This window comes from Urocitellus parryii, chromosome 2 (genome assembly GCF_045843805.1).
Source record: "Urocitellus parryii isolate mUroPar1 chromosome 2, mUroPar1.hap1, whole genome shotgun sequence".
NCBI lineage: Eukaryota > Metazoa > Chordata > Mammalia > Rodentia > Sciuridae > Urocitellus > Urocitellus parryii.
The window spans coordinates 12,211,575-12,228,604 of record NC_135532.1 but is presented as its reverse complement, the minus strand read 5'-3'; the positions used below and the strand labels follow the sequence as shown (position 1 = coordinate 12,228,604).

The following is a 17,030-nucleotide window of genomic DNA, read 5'->3' as shown; positions in this document are numbered from 1 at the left end:
ACGCATTTCATACTTTGAGGGGACATATTATAAATGATATGGTTTTAAAGTTCAGTTTCCAATTGTTCATTTTGAAATGGAAATTTTTGCTGCTGTTGTCTTTATGTCCTGTGACCATTCCTAAACTCATGAATTGATTTTATGAACTTTCTGGGTCAAGTTCTGAGGTCTTTCTATTATAGACAGTAGTCATCTGTGATAGCTTTACTTCTTCCTCTCCAATCTAGATGCTTTTACTTCTTTCTTTTTCTTGTCTCACTGCTCTAGCAACCAGAAGGACGTTGGATGGGAGGGGAGAGTGGACAACCACCCTTGTTCCTGGTCTTGGGGGGAGTAGTCAGACTTCTACTATGAAGTGCGACATACTTGAGTTTTTTGCAGGTGTCCTGTTTAAGGGTAAGAGAGTTGTCTCCTATTCCTAGTTAGCTGAATTTTTTAAAATCATGAATGGATTGTGAATTTTATCAAATGGTTTTTCTGCATTAATTAATAAGAAGGTATGGATTTTCCTCTTTAGGGGATAGATTATGTTGATTGATTTTTAAAACTTGTTCTTTTTAGATATATGACAGTAGAGTGTATTTCAACATAGTATATATGTACACAGAGTATAACTCATTCAAATTAGTACCCCATTCTATTTTGGGGGGGGCTATTGGGGGTTGAACTCAGGGACACTCAACTGAGTCACATCCTCAGCCTTATTTTGTATTTTATTTAGAGACAGGGTCTCACTGAGTTGCTTAGTGCCTTGCTGAGTTGCTGAGGCTGGATTTGAACTCACGATCCTCCTGCCTCAGCCTCTGGAGTCCCTGGGATTACAGGCGTGTGTCCTTGTGCCTGGCTAGGATCCCATTCTTGTGGTTGTACATGATATGGAGTTTCACTGGTGGTGTGGTCATTTGTGAACATAGGAAATTATGTCTGATTCATTCTACTGTCTTTCCTATTTTCATTCCCCCTCACTTCCCTTCATTCCCCTTTGTCTAATTCACTGAACTTCTATTCTTCCTTCCCCTCTTATTGTGTTTTAGCACCCTCAAATCAGAGAGAACATTGGCCATTAATTTTGGGGGATTGGCTTATTTTGCTTAGCACGATAGTCTCCAGATCCATCCATTTACTGCCAAAATTCATAAAGCCATTCTTTTTTATGGCTGAGTAAGATTCCATTGTGTATATATACCACATTTTCTTTATCCATTCATCTGCCAAAGGACACTAGGTTGGTTCCATAGCTTAGCTATTGTGAGTTGAACTGCTATAAACATTGAGGTGGTTGCCGTGTTGATTGATTTTTAAAACTGAATATTGAACTAGTCTTACATTCTTGGAAGAAATCCCATCCTCTCTCTTTCTATCCTGTCGCAGCTGGGTACACATTACTTCCATCAGAAGCTGCCAGAACTCAAAGTTTTAGAGAAAAACTCATACCAGTCCCCAAGAAAGCAGGATTATAATTTTTTTCTATCAAATTGAGTGGATGTAGTGTATTCTTGGTTATCAAAGATACTCATGTAGCTTTGGGATTTGAATTGGTGAATATTCATGACGTGGGCAAAAGCACGATACACACTACAATCCCAATCACACCAAATGTGATGCTGTGTGTCAGGCTTTTCCACGTGCATGGCCTGGAGGGACTATCCAACCAAGCTGCTGGTGCCTGGATAGCTTTGCTCTTTGCTTGTGTTTTTCTAGTTCCTATAATGTACATGGTAACTTTTATTTTAAAAATTAAAGTTATTTAAAAAAAAAAAGAAGAGAAGAAAGAAAGAAAGACTCATACCTGATTCCATTTTCTCCTTTTTCTGGCTTCTTGTTAAGCCCATCCTTTACCTGAGAGAGAGAAAAAAAATAGAAAAACACTTCCCATATCTCAACCTTCAGAATCAGTTCACGTGAACATTTCAGCCCCGAGGAGAAGGACACGGCCCTCATCCCGGGAGTTAAGGCATCCTGAGCACCGGGGGGCCTCCCTTCAGCCCTGCTCTTCTTCTAGGCTGACCTGTACCTTTAGGAGTCCTGATCCTCGCCTGCCCATGGTACCAAAGAACACGACTCCCAAGGATTTAGGACAAGCCACTCAACAGCTCCCTCACTAAGCCAGTGACCAAGGGAATCGGCTGCAGGTCGCAGTTTCAATGAGGCTCACTTACACCCCTGGACAGAGGGCCCGAGTCTCCCTCTTGAGTTTAGCGCATCCCTCCTTTATGTGCTCAATGGTATCATGTGTGTGTCTCCATGTTCTTATCAGATATTTTGTATGGATTTTATTGCTTGTATCTGAAATACTCTGTTTTTCTAGAGAATGCTCTAATTTGATGCAATTTTTTTAAAAAAAATGAAATTAAAGATATATTTAAAACTTTGTCTCAAAAAGACCCTGAGAACACCCCTATGTACTATGTGTGACACACACAAATGTGCATACACAGCGCACACACATGTGCACACACATGTGCACACACACACATCATACCATGCCCAGTTCTTTTTTAGAAAATTAATTAATATTAGCCCTTCCTACCCACCAAACTGTTACAGGAAGTCAACTGACTTGTGTTCTTGAAAAGGGTAGAATCTGAGGATTATCTGAGTTCAAACGAAGTCACACCAATAGCAAGCTGTGTGGCCAGTATCACAGTCGCTAACAGCATCAGTGTCAAGGACTCACCACTTGGTACTGACTAGGTGACCGCACTAGAAGGGTGTAGCGATGGCCCTTCTCAAAGTCCTGAGTTACTGTTGAGACTGGTGACCCGGTGGAAGAAATGTTGATGCTTGTCAGCTTGTTTACATCAAAAGGCATATATTCCTTGGTCTGAGGGTAGAGAGAGGAGTCAGAGTCAATACCAGGGTCCTGTTATGCAACGTGCATTTGACTTTTGCGATAGTATGTTATTTGACATACAAGTTTCCAAGTTCATGTTCACACATATCGAAAATGCCTTGTGGAGAACTGAAGTTTATTCCTCTTAGCCTCCCAATAACTTCATGAACTGTCATGAAGTTTTTTAGTATTCCACAAGATTCTACTTTTCATCAAGCATTTTACTTATTTTTTTAATATTTATTTTAGTTGTAGTTGGACACAATACCTTTATTTTATTTATTTTTATGTGGTGCTGAGAATTGAACCCAGGGCCTTGCATGTGCCAGGTGAGCGCTCTACTGCTGAGCCACAACCCCAGCCTCTTACTTACTGTATTATAAAAATAAGAGCTGTGGAAATGATTTCTACCATTGCGCAAACAATGGCATCAGGGGAGAAGCAAGAGCCCTGGTGGGACTCAATCCTGGCTATCCCAAGCATCTGGACTCAGACTCTTAACCTTCAAGGTTACTAGTTTGGCAGGGGCTAAGGTAATGGATCCAACCATGACTGATGAGGAATTAGAGCAGCTCATGTAATCTTGGGGTTAGGACCCAGGTATCAAAATTTTCAAAGCTCTCCATGTGATTGCAGTCTGGATTTAAGATTGAAAACCAGAACAATGCTGTCAAGAGCAGGGTTTTCTGACCTTGGCACTGCCGACCTTTGAGTGAGATAATTCTTTGTCATGGAGGACCATCTGTCAACATCACTGACTCCTACATATGAGATGCCAAGAGCATGTTCCTAGTCACAATGACCAAAAGTATCCGTAGAGGTTGCCAAATGTTCCCTAGGGGAAAGTCACCCCTTTAGAATGTGGACCTTCCCTGCTTTTTTGTAGCAACAGAAGCAGGACCCAAGAGCTTGTGGGCACCCAGCATTGCAGATGTGCTGACTTAGAAGTGCGTTCTCAAGAGCTCCCGGGCATCTGCACTTCCACAAAGCTGGAGGCCTGCTGGTCTAGGGTACACGACATCAAGAGATTTGGACATTTCCCTCCTGGGCTGGTCTCGGGTAGTACTCAAGGACCAAGAGAAACACCTTCTCCAAATCCTATTATAACTCAGGCCAGAAGACGAAAAAAGAAAGTGACATTTGCCTCCACTTACTTGAGACATTTGGCCAAGTGTCACCATCTCTCCAGGAAAAGATATATTCATGTTATCATTTCCTATATTCAAGACTTTAATTTGGACTTCGTTTCCTTGGGGGAAGACTGGAAGAGTTTTCTGAGGGGGGGGAAAAAGCGATAGAGAGTGAGGTCTTTCTTCAGGGATCACTGAAGATCATCCACATCCCCCTTCTGGGTCACTGAGGATCATCGACATCCCTTCAGCCCTTGAAAGCTGCACTGGCAGATACATGCCCCCACCCCACTACCCAAACTGATCATTCACTGGCCTCCTGGCAACCAGAGAAAAGGAGAATTTGGAAGTAACTGGCCTCATTTAGCCACCTCTAGGTCAGCAGATGCCAAGTTATGAAGCCTACTATTGGAGGGGGTCAGAGTAACTGCAGCCTTAAGGAACATGTCTCCATCAGGGCACCTGGGGTCTGCTCTCTCTGACTCCCGTGTCCTCTCTTACAGCTCTGGAAGCTCCATCCATGGCCTGGACATGGTTGGTACTTTGGCTGTCTTCTCACAAATGCTTTCTGTCCTTGTGCCTCCACGCCTGTGCTCATGATTTCTGGTCTTTTTTCTGCTCTGCTGTCTGTTAAATGCAGCGCCACTGGGGCGATGCATGTCCACATCAGGCCTCGCTTCATCTTCCACCAAGCTAGCTATGGGCACGAGAGCAGGAGTACACGCATGCTCACAGCAGCATCGTTCACAAGAGCCAAGGGGTGGAGGCACCCAGGCGTCCATGGATAGATGAACAGATAAAGCAAATGTGCAGCACCCACACGGTGGACTATCATTTAGCTTTAAAAGGAAGGAAATCCTGTTACAACCTGGATAAACCTGGAGGACATTATGCTAAGTAAAATAAGCCCATCCACAAAGGACAAATGCTCCGAGATCCCACTTAGAGGAGGTGCCTGGAGACAGGAAGTGGGACGTGGTTGCCAGGAGAGCTGCTGTTAATGAGTACAGAGGTTCATCTGGGAAGATGAAGTTCTGGAAGCAAATGGCAGGGATGGTGCTAATAGTGTGGATGTACTTAATGCCCCTTAAAAATGGATCAGATGATGTATTTCATGTTATGTATATTTACCACAATTAAATTAAAAAAAAAAAGAAATTTAAAGAGAAAGGTGGGGAGAGAGAATCAAAGTAAAGACACAGAGATAGAGAGCGAAGCCCTCTCACCTCTTGTTCTGGCACCACATGCCCCCCACTTCTAGAACCAACGTCTGATCCCTTCTAACGAAGCCCACCCATCGACCCCCTTCCCAGCTGCACCCTTGCAGGGGTGAGTCCACAGTGTTTACGGACTGACAGCGACTGTTCTGCCCCTTGCCTCTCACCATCTGCAGCTCCAGGGCTTAGACCTCCACACAGGGGGAGATCCTGGTCTCCCCTAATCTTCTAGACCCAGAAGGAGAAGATCTGAGTGCGCTGCCTGAGCCCAGCAGCAAAGGACGCTGGAGACTCAAGGGAAACTCACATCGATTTCCACCTGCACAATCGCAGCCACCACAAAGGCCATGGAAGCCAGGAACATCCCAACTGTCATCTTCTTCAAGGAGCTGATTGGGACAAGAAGAAAGTGAGCCTCAGCCAGTTCCACACAGATGCACTAAGGAGAGGCCCCGGGGGGAACGCTCCTCCAACAAGAATGGCTTCCTTATAGAGGCCCATGCGCTGGAAAGTGTCTCTCCCCTTATTCCTACTGAGACTACAGAGGGCCCATGAAATGCAGCTCTTCATTCACATTTTTACATTTAATTTCTAGAAACTACAGTTCAGGTGGTACTCGGAATCACAGTGAACATTTTGTCATCTACATACAAAGGAGAACCTTAATTAGAGGCCTTTTCAGGCTGCCATCAATACAATTTTGTTTTAAAAGATATTTTCAGAAATATCAGCATACAAATATCTGATTTATTCATTTCCTTTAAAACCCCGCCACTGAGGTGGCTGGTTGGAGGGACATCCTCCTAATGCGCTAGGGGGCAAAGAGGGTGCAGCCCCTGGAAGGTGTCTCAACCATCCCAAACCAACCAGGCACCTACGTGAAATTGAAGCCACATTTTGCAATCAGAGGGTACACCACAGCATCTACGATGGGGACCATGATGACAATCAAGATGGCATTCACAGTCTGCAGAGGAAGCAAGGAAAGATGTTGACACAGGCTTGAGGGCCACCTGGATCTCTGAAAGCAACATGTTTTCTGCTTACCTGCATCTGATCCGGCTGAATTTCAATAATTCCCTAAAGAGAGGTGTGAAGGGTCACATTAAAAAATGTCATGAAAGGGAAGGATGAAGAGGACAAAGGGACTAAGGCAGAAGAGCAGCGAGCAGGGAAGGTGAACCACCACACCGGCCCAGACTTACGATTCTCCCGTTCATGGTGGTTGCTTGCAGTGTCCACCGGGAGCCCTAAACACAAACACAGTCACCGCATCAACCGGGAAGGTGGCTTTGCACATTTTACTAGTCATGGTGGATCTTTCCTAAATCAGGAATGAGGTCTGAAACGTTTAAAGTTGTTTGAAACATCAAGCCTGCCTCCAAGCTCCACTATAACGCTAGGTACAAGGAAGCAAGAGCACGTCTGTTAACAAGGGACCCCACACACAGAGCTCCAGCTCCTCGTGAGGACGCAGCAAGCCCCACCCTGAGGTGAAGCCACCTGCAGCAGATGCCAGCGTACAGCACTGGGCTGGAGAGCGCGGCCCACGGCAGGGAGAGCAGCTTTGTGCGCTGGGCCAGTCCCCACTCTCTGGCATCAGCATTAACAATGCTGGGATTGTTAAAAGCCAGTTTTGACAGTCTGGAAGTAGACCCACAGCAAGACAGTGGTGGGTATAAATTTGGGCAGCTGAGTTATAATCCACCTATTCTATGACTGTTTTAAGACTGAACATGCAAATGTTTCAATATGAATCTCAATTCCACCAGCAGGGAATCATGGAAAGCTGGGAAACTTGTCTGTTTGAGCTCTTAACACATCAGCCACGGAGTACTTTATAGACAGTCTCTAATTTGATCACACTGCCTCGAGGTGGGCTCTTGTGACCTGTTCAGAGGGCTACAAGTTTTTACTGAGACTCCCAGCTACTGAAGTCTGATTCCAGGAGGCTCCTATCCAGCTGTGAGGCTGCTTCTCTACCCTCTATGGGGAGGGGGTCTAAACCTCATATTTACAAATAAGGAGATTAATGTGCATGTTCAATTTTTTTTCCAAGGGATGATTTACCCTTACAGTGATGCTTGCTGTACAATGAAAACATATATTCGCAATTTTGTTTTTAAACTTCAGTTTCTAAAAGAAACAACATTTTATTGCTTTGGCCGCTGAGCCCCATGCACTGGGCTGACATTACTGTGCCAGGTTCCCGTGTATGTCCCACAGCTGTGGGACCAAGAGCAGAGCAACAAGCCACCCATCTGGTCTGGGTCCCTGCTCTGGGGGATGACTCTGGTGTGGTCATTTCACATCACTGGTGGAACTTCTAGTTCAAGTGTTACATTTTAAAGTGGAAGATATCAGTCATCTCTCAGTTTAAATGTGCCATGGATCCTGTCAAAGGCCCTGCCTCTTTTTGCAAGCTGCATCAGTAGGAAAATAAGCTCTTTTTCCCCCCTCTCTTTCTTTCCCCATGGTACTGGGGATTAACCTAAGGATGCTCTACAACCGAACTGTATCTCTAGTCTTTTTTAAAAACTTTTTAAATTTTGAGACAGAGTCTCCATTGAGTTGCCCAGGCTGGCCTTGAACTTGTGACCCTCCTGCCTCAGCTTCCTGAGTTGCTGGGATCACCGGTGTGCACCAACACAATTAGCAGGAAAGCAAACTTTCTTAACCCTCAGTTTTGATTGGCCAGAGTGCTGGCTGCTCTGATGAAATCTTCCCCAAGGCTACTTTACTTGACTACACCTCATTTTCTTCATTGTTTTGCAAGAGAAATGTGGACAGAAGCTTCCAGAATTTTTTTAAACAAATAAACTCAATGTGATCTAACAACTAAATAAAATGATACAAAAAAGAAATTGGAAGAGAACGTTTTTAGGAACCAAATACTAAGTATGACTCAGTACATGGTAGTGCCCAAAGTATGTTTGCTAAACAAAGATAATTGGAAGCATTACCTGCTGATCAAACAGGGCCCAGAACATCGGGAGCGGAATATACAGGAACATCACCCTCGTAACCATCTTAATTTGAGAGATAAGCCGCTCCTGTAGGGAGGGACAGATCAGTGTCACTCAGAGTGTTCAGGCACAGCTTGGTTTCAGTGTTGAGATATTTGCATCTAGAGATGAGTGGGGAGGTGATTATTGTTCCAAAAAACACTAACACAAGTTTCGGGAAATTTCTAAGCTATTGAAAATATGAGAAAATATCTGTTTAGGAGGAAAACTCCAACTTGCTACATGTAAATCCACTCAATGTAAATCCCACCACTGCCATCACCACCACTTAACTTCTATATTCAGAGGTAGGGTACAGGATCACAATCACCTATAACTACTGGCAGACTACATCAAACGGAAAGCCAATACTGCTTCAGACAAATTATATCCATCGTTTACCAAATTGTTAATTTTTACAAAGTAGCGCTCATGCCTACTCTTACTTGATGCGCTAACAAGGTCAGGAGGCTTCATGCTCTGAACTGTGCTTCTCAACACCCCCTCTCTGGAGGGGCTGTAGCAAGGTGGTTACTTACATCATATTTCTCCTTAGCCCAGTCCAGCCAGTGCTCTCTCTTGGGAAATTCCTTACTTCGGTGCCGAAACCTGTTTTTGATAGAAAACTAAAGGAAGAAAAAAATCAAATTTCAGAACAGAACCAACTACTTCATCAGAGGAATACAGATCAATTAATCTCCCCCCTTTAAGGGAAAAATATGTGAGAAAATCAAAATATAAAATTGTATATAGCAGCATAATGAGCACGTTGAAGACACAACTGATGCATTTGTTTCTAGACTTTTTTTTTTTTTATTTTTTTTTGCCCTGGAGATTGAACCCAGGGGTGCTTTACCACTGAGCCACATCATCCACAGCCCTTTTTATTTTTTATTTTGAGACAGGGTCAAAGGTTGCTTAGGGCCTGCTGGAATTATAGGCATGCCCATTGCACCTGGCTGTGTCTAGACTCTTTGTGATTAAGATGTTGAGTTGGGGTCAGCAGAAGGACTGTCAGGGCTTCTCTCCAGATCCTCTATAGAGGCCTGTTCAGTAGGAATACAATGCAAGACTCATTTGCAACTTAAGTTTCCTAGTAGCCAAAGCAACAAGTCAAAGTCAAACAGGCAAAATTTGTTTAAAATATATTTTATTTAACTCAATAATCCCCAAGTATGATTTTAATATACAATATATTAAAAATTAATGAGAATTTTAAATTCTTTTTTCATACTAAGTCTTCAAAATTAGGGGAGTATTTTCTACCTATGGCATATCTCAATTTGGTTGCTAAATCTTTTTTATCAGAAATATGTCACCTATATTTAGATTTCATTAATTTTATGTTTGAAAAATTAGATTTACATACTAGGTTGTTCCAAACATACTTAAAAGCTTCCTGATAACTGAATTGAGCCTTGTTTTCAAATTTGAGTAAGAACCCACTACACAGAAATACATATGTAAGAAAATAAAGTAGGGTTGGGATGTGGTTCAGCGGTACAGTGGTTGCCTCACAAGTGATATAGTGCAAAGTCCTGGGTTCAATTCCCTGTACTAGGAAGATAAAAAAGTTATTGTCAAACATGTCTCATATTTATAGAGGGTAACAGATCATAAAAACATGCTGACCCATCATGAAATGAGAAGCCACTGAGATTCCTCACCAGTGTTTCTCAAGAGAGCTCTTGAGGGAAAGCAAAGTGCATCTACAAGACACAGCAGGGAGGGGGGTGTGTCGCGGCCAGGGACAGGTGTGTGACCAAATGCAACAATCCAGACCTGTGGGCTGATTTTAGGACACAGGGCAGTACAGTTCTCACGACTCTAAGCAGTTCAAAGTTGTTCTTTGGAGGTTTAAACCAAGCTGACAGTTACTTTCCTCTTTGCCTGGAAAAACCTTTTTGGTGGGAATAGATCAAATGCTAAAGGAAATGGGAAAGCTGCCCCTGAGGCATTGTTTTGTGTTTTTTTTTTTTTTTTGGCAAGGAGGGGGCACACGGCAAAATAGACCACATAATCTAATGCAATAAGGCCAGGCAAAAAGGAAGAGCATGATTTCAAGTTATCTTAAGGCCACCTTTTCATTCAAAAGATAATCCACATATTTAAAAAATAATAAGTGACACATTTCCCCCCAGTTATACAAAATATATGTTCACTAAAAAAGGAGGGTTCTATTGTGTAGATTCCTTTTCCCAGGACTGGGGATGTGGCTCAAGTGGTAGCATGCTCGCCTAACATGCATGAGGCACTGGGTTCAATTCTCAGCACCACATAAAAATAAAGTAAAGATTGTGTCCACCTAAAACTAAAAAATAAACATTTAAAAAAAAGATTCCTATTCTTAACATTTATTTCCTGCATATGAATGTACCTGAATGTATATATCTCATGTAGATGCATATGGAAGAAACCAAATTCTGCATATTCCCATCATTAAATATTCTTTGAAAACAAGACTTGTGATGACTACATAAGATGTCAAAGATACACTGTCAGGTGAGCACCCTTTTCCTCTTTTCAGCAATTTGTTGTATATAATATTACAATGATATCCTTTGTATATGAATCTGCATCCATTTAAAATTTTATTTTCTTAGCCTTATTTCCTGAAAGTAGCATCACAGACCCTTAGCACCTGAGCACTCTTGATACACATTGCAAAACTGAGCCCCAACTTTGTTTTACTGCTCCCGAAAAAACAGAAGGTATTGTCTGCCAATTTGATGAAGAGTCATTTTATTGGTTTTTCTTTGACAACTTTATTTTAAAAGCCATTTCCATTCCTCCCTTTTTGAGTTCTGTTTGTGTGCTTTTCCATTTGGTGAGTTTCATAAAAAGTTTATGATTTAAATTAAAACTTATCAAAATAGGGACACTTAAAATATGTTTAGAGAAAGTCAAAGTTTAATTGAATTTTAACGTAAAGGATGTAGAAGGTTTGGGGGTGATTAAAATGTCATGGAGAGGTACTGAAATACTCACACCAATGCATTTGACCACTTTACCCATGATGTTGCCCTGTGGCTGGAACTTCTTGTACATTCTACTGCCGATGACAAATACAACTGGACAGGGGAAAAAAATAAGAACAAACACCAAGGCTTAGTACCATCTATCAACCTCACAGAACCTGGGGCAGACTGTAGACATCCAGTATAGCTACCTGAGCCAGGCCCTGGCTGTTTAAAGGGAGAAAATATGTGCAAGGTGAATGCATTGCTCTCAAAGACAATGAACAGAGCTCTAATTTTCTGGCCATAATGGCAAGTGAGATTTTCTTCTTCTCATTATTTTTCTTTTTAATGTTAAGGAAAATAGAAATTAATGTGTTGAAACTTTTACTTAATCATATGTGGCAGTTTTCCCCCTGTATTCACTGTACAGAAACACAGTTATAATTAGGATCTGCAGTAAGTTTTACAAAAGTTGGAAACAGCCATTTTTCATGGATTTTCTTAACCAAGGCATAGTATGAAAATAATGTAGAAAAGAGCATCTCTACAAGAGATTCTGAAAACACAGTCCATGTGCTAGAATTTTTGATTATCTAATACATAATTCAATAATTAAAAACACCAATGGATTCTTTCTATTCTTGCCCAATGCCAACCTTCCTCAACACATGGATGGTGAAGATGTCCAATAGATTGTGTCTACATTTTCTTTTGCAAAGGAATATTTCAATTTCTTAATAAACTGAAGCCTAACTCAAGCACAGAAATTCTAGAGATTGTGCTCATATATAGTATTTGGTTGGTTCACAATTTTTCAATTAAAAAACAAGTATATTGGGGCTGGGGATGTGGCTCAAGCAGTGATGTGCTTGCCTGGCATGCGCGGGGCACTGGGTTCTATCCTCAGCACCACATAAAAATAAAATAAAGATGTTGTGTCCACCGAAAACTGAAAAATAATATTTAAAAAAATTCTCTCTCTCTCTCTTAAAAAAAAAAAACAACAAGGATAAACTTTACCTAAGAATGACCTATACAGACTCAATGAGAATTTACTCAAAGTGCTCAATACAACATCTGGTATAGTAGGATCTTTAAAATGCTCTCTCCTGCCCAGAATTAGAGAGGAGGAGCACAGACAAGCATTTTAGGGGAAGGTGGCAGTATTTGAAGATCATGGAAGAAAGAGCCATACTGAAGAGGGGGGAATTCTGAACTCACATAATTTTAATGACAAAGCAAAATTGCTACAGCACGAGCACAGGAGGTTAAAAAAAATTAACCTACTCAATTCTAGTAAGATCTGAAACAGAAATGGAAGAAAGCAACGCCAATGCCGGCAGCTCCCTTGCTAGAAAGGAGAAGGTGCCAGGAAGACCCAAGACAGCATCTGACTGTCCTGGCATCTTCCTAGCTAGATTGCCCCTTGTAGGAAACCTTCACGCTTCCTAAAACGCCAATGCCAAGAGCCGATCTAACTGTATCTAACATGTACACACCTTCCTTCCTGAGGGAAGGAATTCCAGGAGAAGCATTTTGGGAGGGTGGATTATGGAATGGAAGTATTTCAGTGGCCATTGAACCAGGTTGCCATTTCTTCAAGGGCAGGGGATGTGCACACGTAGACAGGAAGAAAAGCTTCCAGCCACAGGAACTGCCCATCTAGCAGATTCTACCACCTTCACCTTCCTCTTCCTAATTGGTATCAAACCTTTCATGTCCAACTCAGATGGTTCATTTCCCTGCAAACCCTTTTTTGATCCCATCCACTCTGAAAAGAGGCCAACTCTACTTCCTTCTCTCTGAGAGAGCACATGGAACACTGAATGGCAATGCTTCACACTGTTTTTTTTACAACTCATTACATGGACTTCAAAAATATTAGTCTCAATAATGAATACGGGGCCTGATCTGGTTGTAGGCTGGTGTGTTAACTCAAGTAATTTCCACTTACTTAGGGAGACGGCCATGAGAGCAGCAGGAACCCCAAATGCCAGTGGGTAACATGCTTGCTGACTGTGAATTCCACATTGTTGAACTGGGGAGAAAGTAGGAGATTAAAATTGATCATGGCATTGGTAATGCATGGATAGTTCCCATTTCTAAAAACCCCTCACTATTGTTACATAGTATTTTTTTTTTGAGAGAGAGAGAGAATTTTTTAATATTAATTTTTTAGTTTTCAGTGGACACACATCTTTATTTTATTTGTATATGGTGCTGAGGATCGAACCCAGCACCCCGAGCATGCCAGGTGAGCGCGCTATGGCTTGAGCCACCTCCCCAGCCTGCCCTGTTACATAGTATTTTCACTTAAGGTTCAAGACATCCATTTGCCTTACTGATGTCATTGCCAGCTGCATTGTAGAAAGAGCAGGAGATGGAGGCAGATTCTAAGCTTAGCCCCTAAATAGATGTGTGTTTGCTGTATGGGTTTTCTAAGTGGGGGAGATAAATATGATCTGGGTACAATGACTCCAACATAAGGGACACAGTCAATAAAAGCTATGTGCTCTGGAAAGTGAATATCGTATGCCCCTATATGTATGCCAAATAAGTAACAATCAGGTGATCTCAGGCAGGGGTTGACACTACTTTCTGTGATATCTTAAGCTAGGTATCTTAGGCTTTGGGGACCATTTGATCTTGGTCACAACTCTTCAGCTCCAGTTTTTTTTTTTTTTTTTTAATTTGGTACTGGGATTGAACCCGGGGACACTTAACTACCGAGCTACATCCCTATCCTTTCTTTTTGTTTTTATTTATTTTGTATTTTACTTAGAGATAGGGTCTCACTGAGTTGCTTAGGGTTTCACTGAACTGCTGAGTGCTGGCTTTGAACTTGTGATCCTCCTGCCTCTGCCTCCTGAGCCGCTGAGATTACAGTTGTGCGCCACTGTAGCAGGCTTCAGCTCTGCCTTTGCAGGAGGAAAGTAGTCAGAGCCAAACCTAAATGATGGTCTTGCCCAGATTTCTGGATCTGGCCCCAGGGCCATTGTGTTTGCCAGCCTCTGACTGAGGGTTATTTTAGCTCTGAAATCTTAGGATTGGTAAGGAAAACTATCAAGGCTTTGTAAGAAGCAAGAGAGATTACTAGAAATCCTTCCGTGGGAGGCTGTGGCCTCCACAGTGATCCAATCTTGTAGGGATTTTGACTCTGCCTAGCTATTTCACAATTCTTTTTTTTAAAAAATTGTTTTTAGTTGTTGATAGACCTTTATTTATTTTATTTATTTATTTATACGCGGTGCTGAGAATCGAACCCAGTGCCTCACACATGCCAGGCTAGTGTGCCACTGCTGAGCCCCAGCCCTAGCCCCAGCCCTAGCCCCAGCCCTAGTCCCACTATTTCACAATTTTGTAGAGAAAAAAAGTTAACCAGTAGAAAAGTTCTGGTTATGCCAATAATTCCTGTTTGTGGCAATGCAAAATAATTTCTCCCTATAAAGAATCAAAATCTGTTAGTCAAATCCTTATTTGAACAGATTGTAAGAAGTTCCCATTCCCTGATGAATTAATAAGTAATACAAAATCTCTGTCACATGCTCATTTTATATTTGTATGAGAATCATCACTTTATTTCAGAAAATCATCCTTTAACATATTCCATTATTCAAACATGCATGGCACCTACTCCAGAAGAACCCGGAAGTGGGAGATGTATGGGGACAGAGCTCAAAAATGAAAGCTATTAATTCTTTTTTAAGTTGTAGATGGACACAATACCGATATTGTTTTATTTTTATATGGTGCTGAGGATCAAACCCAGCGCCTCACACACGCAAGTCTACAACCCCAGCCCGAAGGCTGTTAAATCTTATACAAAACAAACTGGGGATGGGGCTTAAGTGCCTGTCATCTTCAAACTACTACTCTAGGCAGAAATACATGAATTCCTATAAAATATTTTATTTCATAACTTAATCTTATCCAAGTATGGACACCATGGTTTTGTTAATTTGCCCTAAATAACACTAAATACTCCTTTCCATGGGAGAAATTGGTGAACTTTCAATTGCCCATGAGCAAGCACAGAGATCTGAGTGGGGCTGGTGGTTATTGACACTGTCTTGTTCTTTCTCTGGGTAGTTCCTTTTGTTTTTTTTTTTTTTTTTTTTGGAAATACTCAAGATGTCAGGAAAGTAAAAGGCAAAGCTACATTCTTCCTGACTTACTGGGGAGCAAAGCCTGAAGGCTGTAATGCCGATCAGAGCCCACAGCAAACACCTTCTATATAAATATATATTTATTTGTTTATTTTAGTTGTAGATGGACACAATATCTTTATTTTTATTTATCCATTTTTATGTGGTGCTGAGGATCAAACCCAGGGCCTCACATGTGCGAGGCAAGCGCTCTACCACTGAGCCCCAGCCCCAGCCCGGCAAACACCTTCTTGATTAACCTCTCACCACGAATAAGGACGCCACATGAAGAGAACATTGAAAAGACTGATGCCTATGCTGGGGGTTTTAGTCTCTCCAGCGGTCACTGGAATACAGGAGGCAAATAAGATTAGGAAAAGAGAGAAACCTGAGAGAAAAGAAGCTCAGACTCTGGATTTTGATGTCCATCCCAGAATGAATTGCACTAGACTTTAAGGAGAGAAGAGACAACAGAACACCAAGAAAAGGCTCCCCTTTCTACCCGCCTTTCCCCCCGACAATCAGTGAAGGGAAGACGGGCCCCGTTCAGGTATTCTTACCCCTGAGTATGGGAGTGATGATGGTAGACAGCAGACTTCCAGCATTAATGGCCAAATAAAAGATGGAGAAAAATCTGTTTCTTTGCTTTTCCTGTCATAGAAAAGAGAGGTGAAACATGATGACCTGGGCTTGGGATCATCTGAGCAGATGGAGCTGTTATCTGACTTGACTTCTGACAGCTTTGGTCAGTGTCTTACTTTCAAGCATATTTGAAAATGATGGAGTGGAGAACAGACTGAGTGCCCGTGGGTTTGATCCCTGGAGGGTTATAACTCATTGACGTGCTTTCTGCGGAGATATGTGTTCTTACCTGGCCCTCTTCAAATTGATCACCGCCAAATGCAGACACACAGGGCTTGATTCCTCCTGTACCAAGAGCTATCAGGGCCAGGCCGATCATGGACAGCGCCCTGGAGAGAGGAGGGTTAGGGCTAAGGTGGCAGGACTTTAGAAGAGGGAGCCTGTCCCCTGATTCATATTTTATCTAATAACTTATCATCCAGAAAACTGAAAGCAATAGATTGATATTTGAGCAAAGACTTATGTGTGGAGTCTTGTAGCCTTATCTCTTCTAGCAAAAGAATGGGTAAATGAAAATTGCTAATACAGGGACTGGGAGGATGCTCAGGGGTAGAGTGCATGCTTAGCATCACAAGGCCCTGGGCTCAGTTTTCAGTGCATGTGCACACACAGAATGTTAACTGGACAAGTGTAAGCCCTGCATCTTATGCAATAAAAATGGACTCATAGTAGTCACTAAATGATGTTAGAAAACAGGATTTCATTACAAAGCAGAATATCAGTTTATAGAATGATCTTAATTTGCTTACAAAGTACAGAAGACTGAAAAGAAATTGAGCAAAAGATTGACTATGCCAAGATCCCTGCCTATCTCAAGACTAGCAAATATGCTATGTTCAGCTCCAGGGTCTGAACAGCAAGATGGTGCAGAAGACCCTATCTCAAAATAAAAATGAAAAGAGGCTGGGAGCCCAGTGCAGTGGCGCACACCTATAATCCCAGTGGCTGGGGAGGCTGAGGCAGGGGGATCATGAGTTCAAAGCCAGCCTCAGCAAAAATGAGGCACTAAGTAACTCAGTGAGACCCTGTCTCTCAATACAAAATAGGGTTGGGGGTGTGACTCAGTGGTCAAGTGCCTCTGAGTTCAATCCCTGGTAC

The 17,030-nt window shown here is 42.1% G+C and overlaps 1 protein-coding gene across 1 annotated transcript in view; it reads right to left on the bottom strand.

Moving 5' to 3' along the window:
* Positions 1-17,030, bottom strand: part of Slc15a1 (solute carrier family 15 member 1) — an 80,068-nt gene that overhangs the window by 18,294 nt on the left and 44,744 nt on the right. The window contains exons 11-23 of the mRNA XM_077795335.1: positions 16,162-16,261; positions 15,851-15,941; positions 13,100-13,183; positions 11,174-11,256; positions 8,725-8,811; positions 8,144-8,233; positions 6,386-6,430; positions 6,228-6,260; positions 6,059-6,147; positions 5,488-5,569; positions 3,988-4,107; positions 2,678-2,824; positions 1,790-1,839 (exon numbers count right to left, since the gene is read on the bottom strand). Of these exons, the coding sequence (XP_077651461.1) occupies positions 1,790-1,839; positions 2,678-2,824; positions 3,988-4,107; positions 5,488-5,569; positions 6,059-6,147; positions 6,228-6,260; positions 6,386-6,430; positions 8,144-8,233; positions 8,725-8,811; positions 11,174-11,256; positions 13,100-13,183; positions 15,851-15,941; positions 16,162-16,261 (1,101 nt within the window). The remainder of the gene's footprint in view (positions 1-1,789; positions 1,840-2,677; positions 2,825-3,987; positions 4,108-5,487; positions 5,570-6,058; positions 6,148-6,227; positions 6,261-6,385; positions 6,431-8,143; positions 8,234-8,724; positions 8,812-11,173; positions 11,257-13,099; positions 13,184-15,850; positions 15,942-16,161; positions 16,262-17,030) is intronic.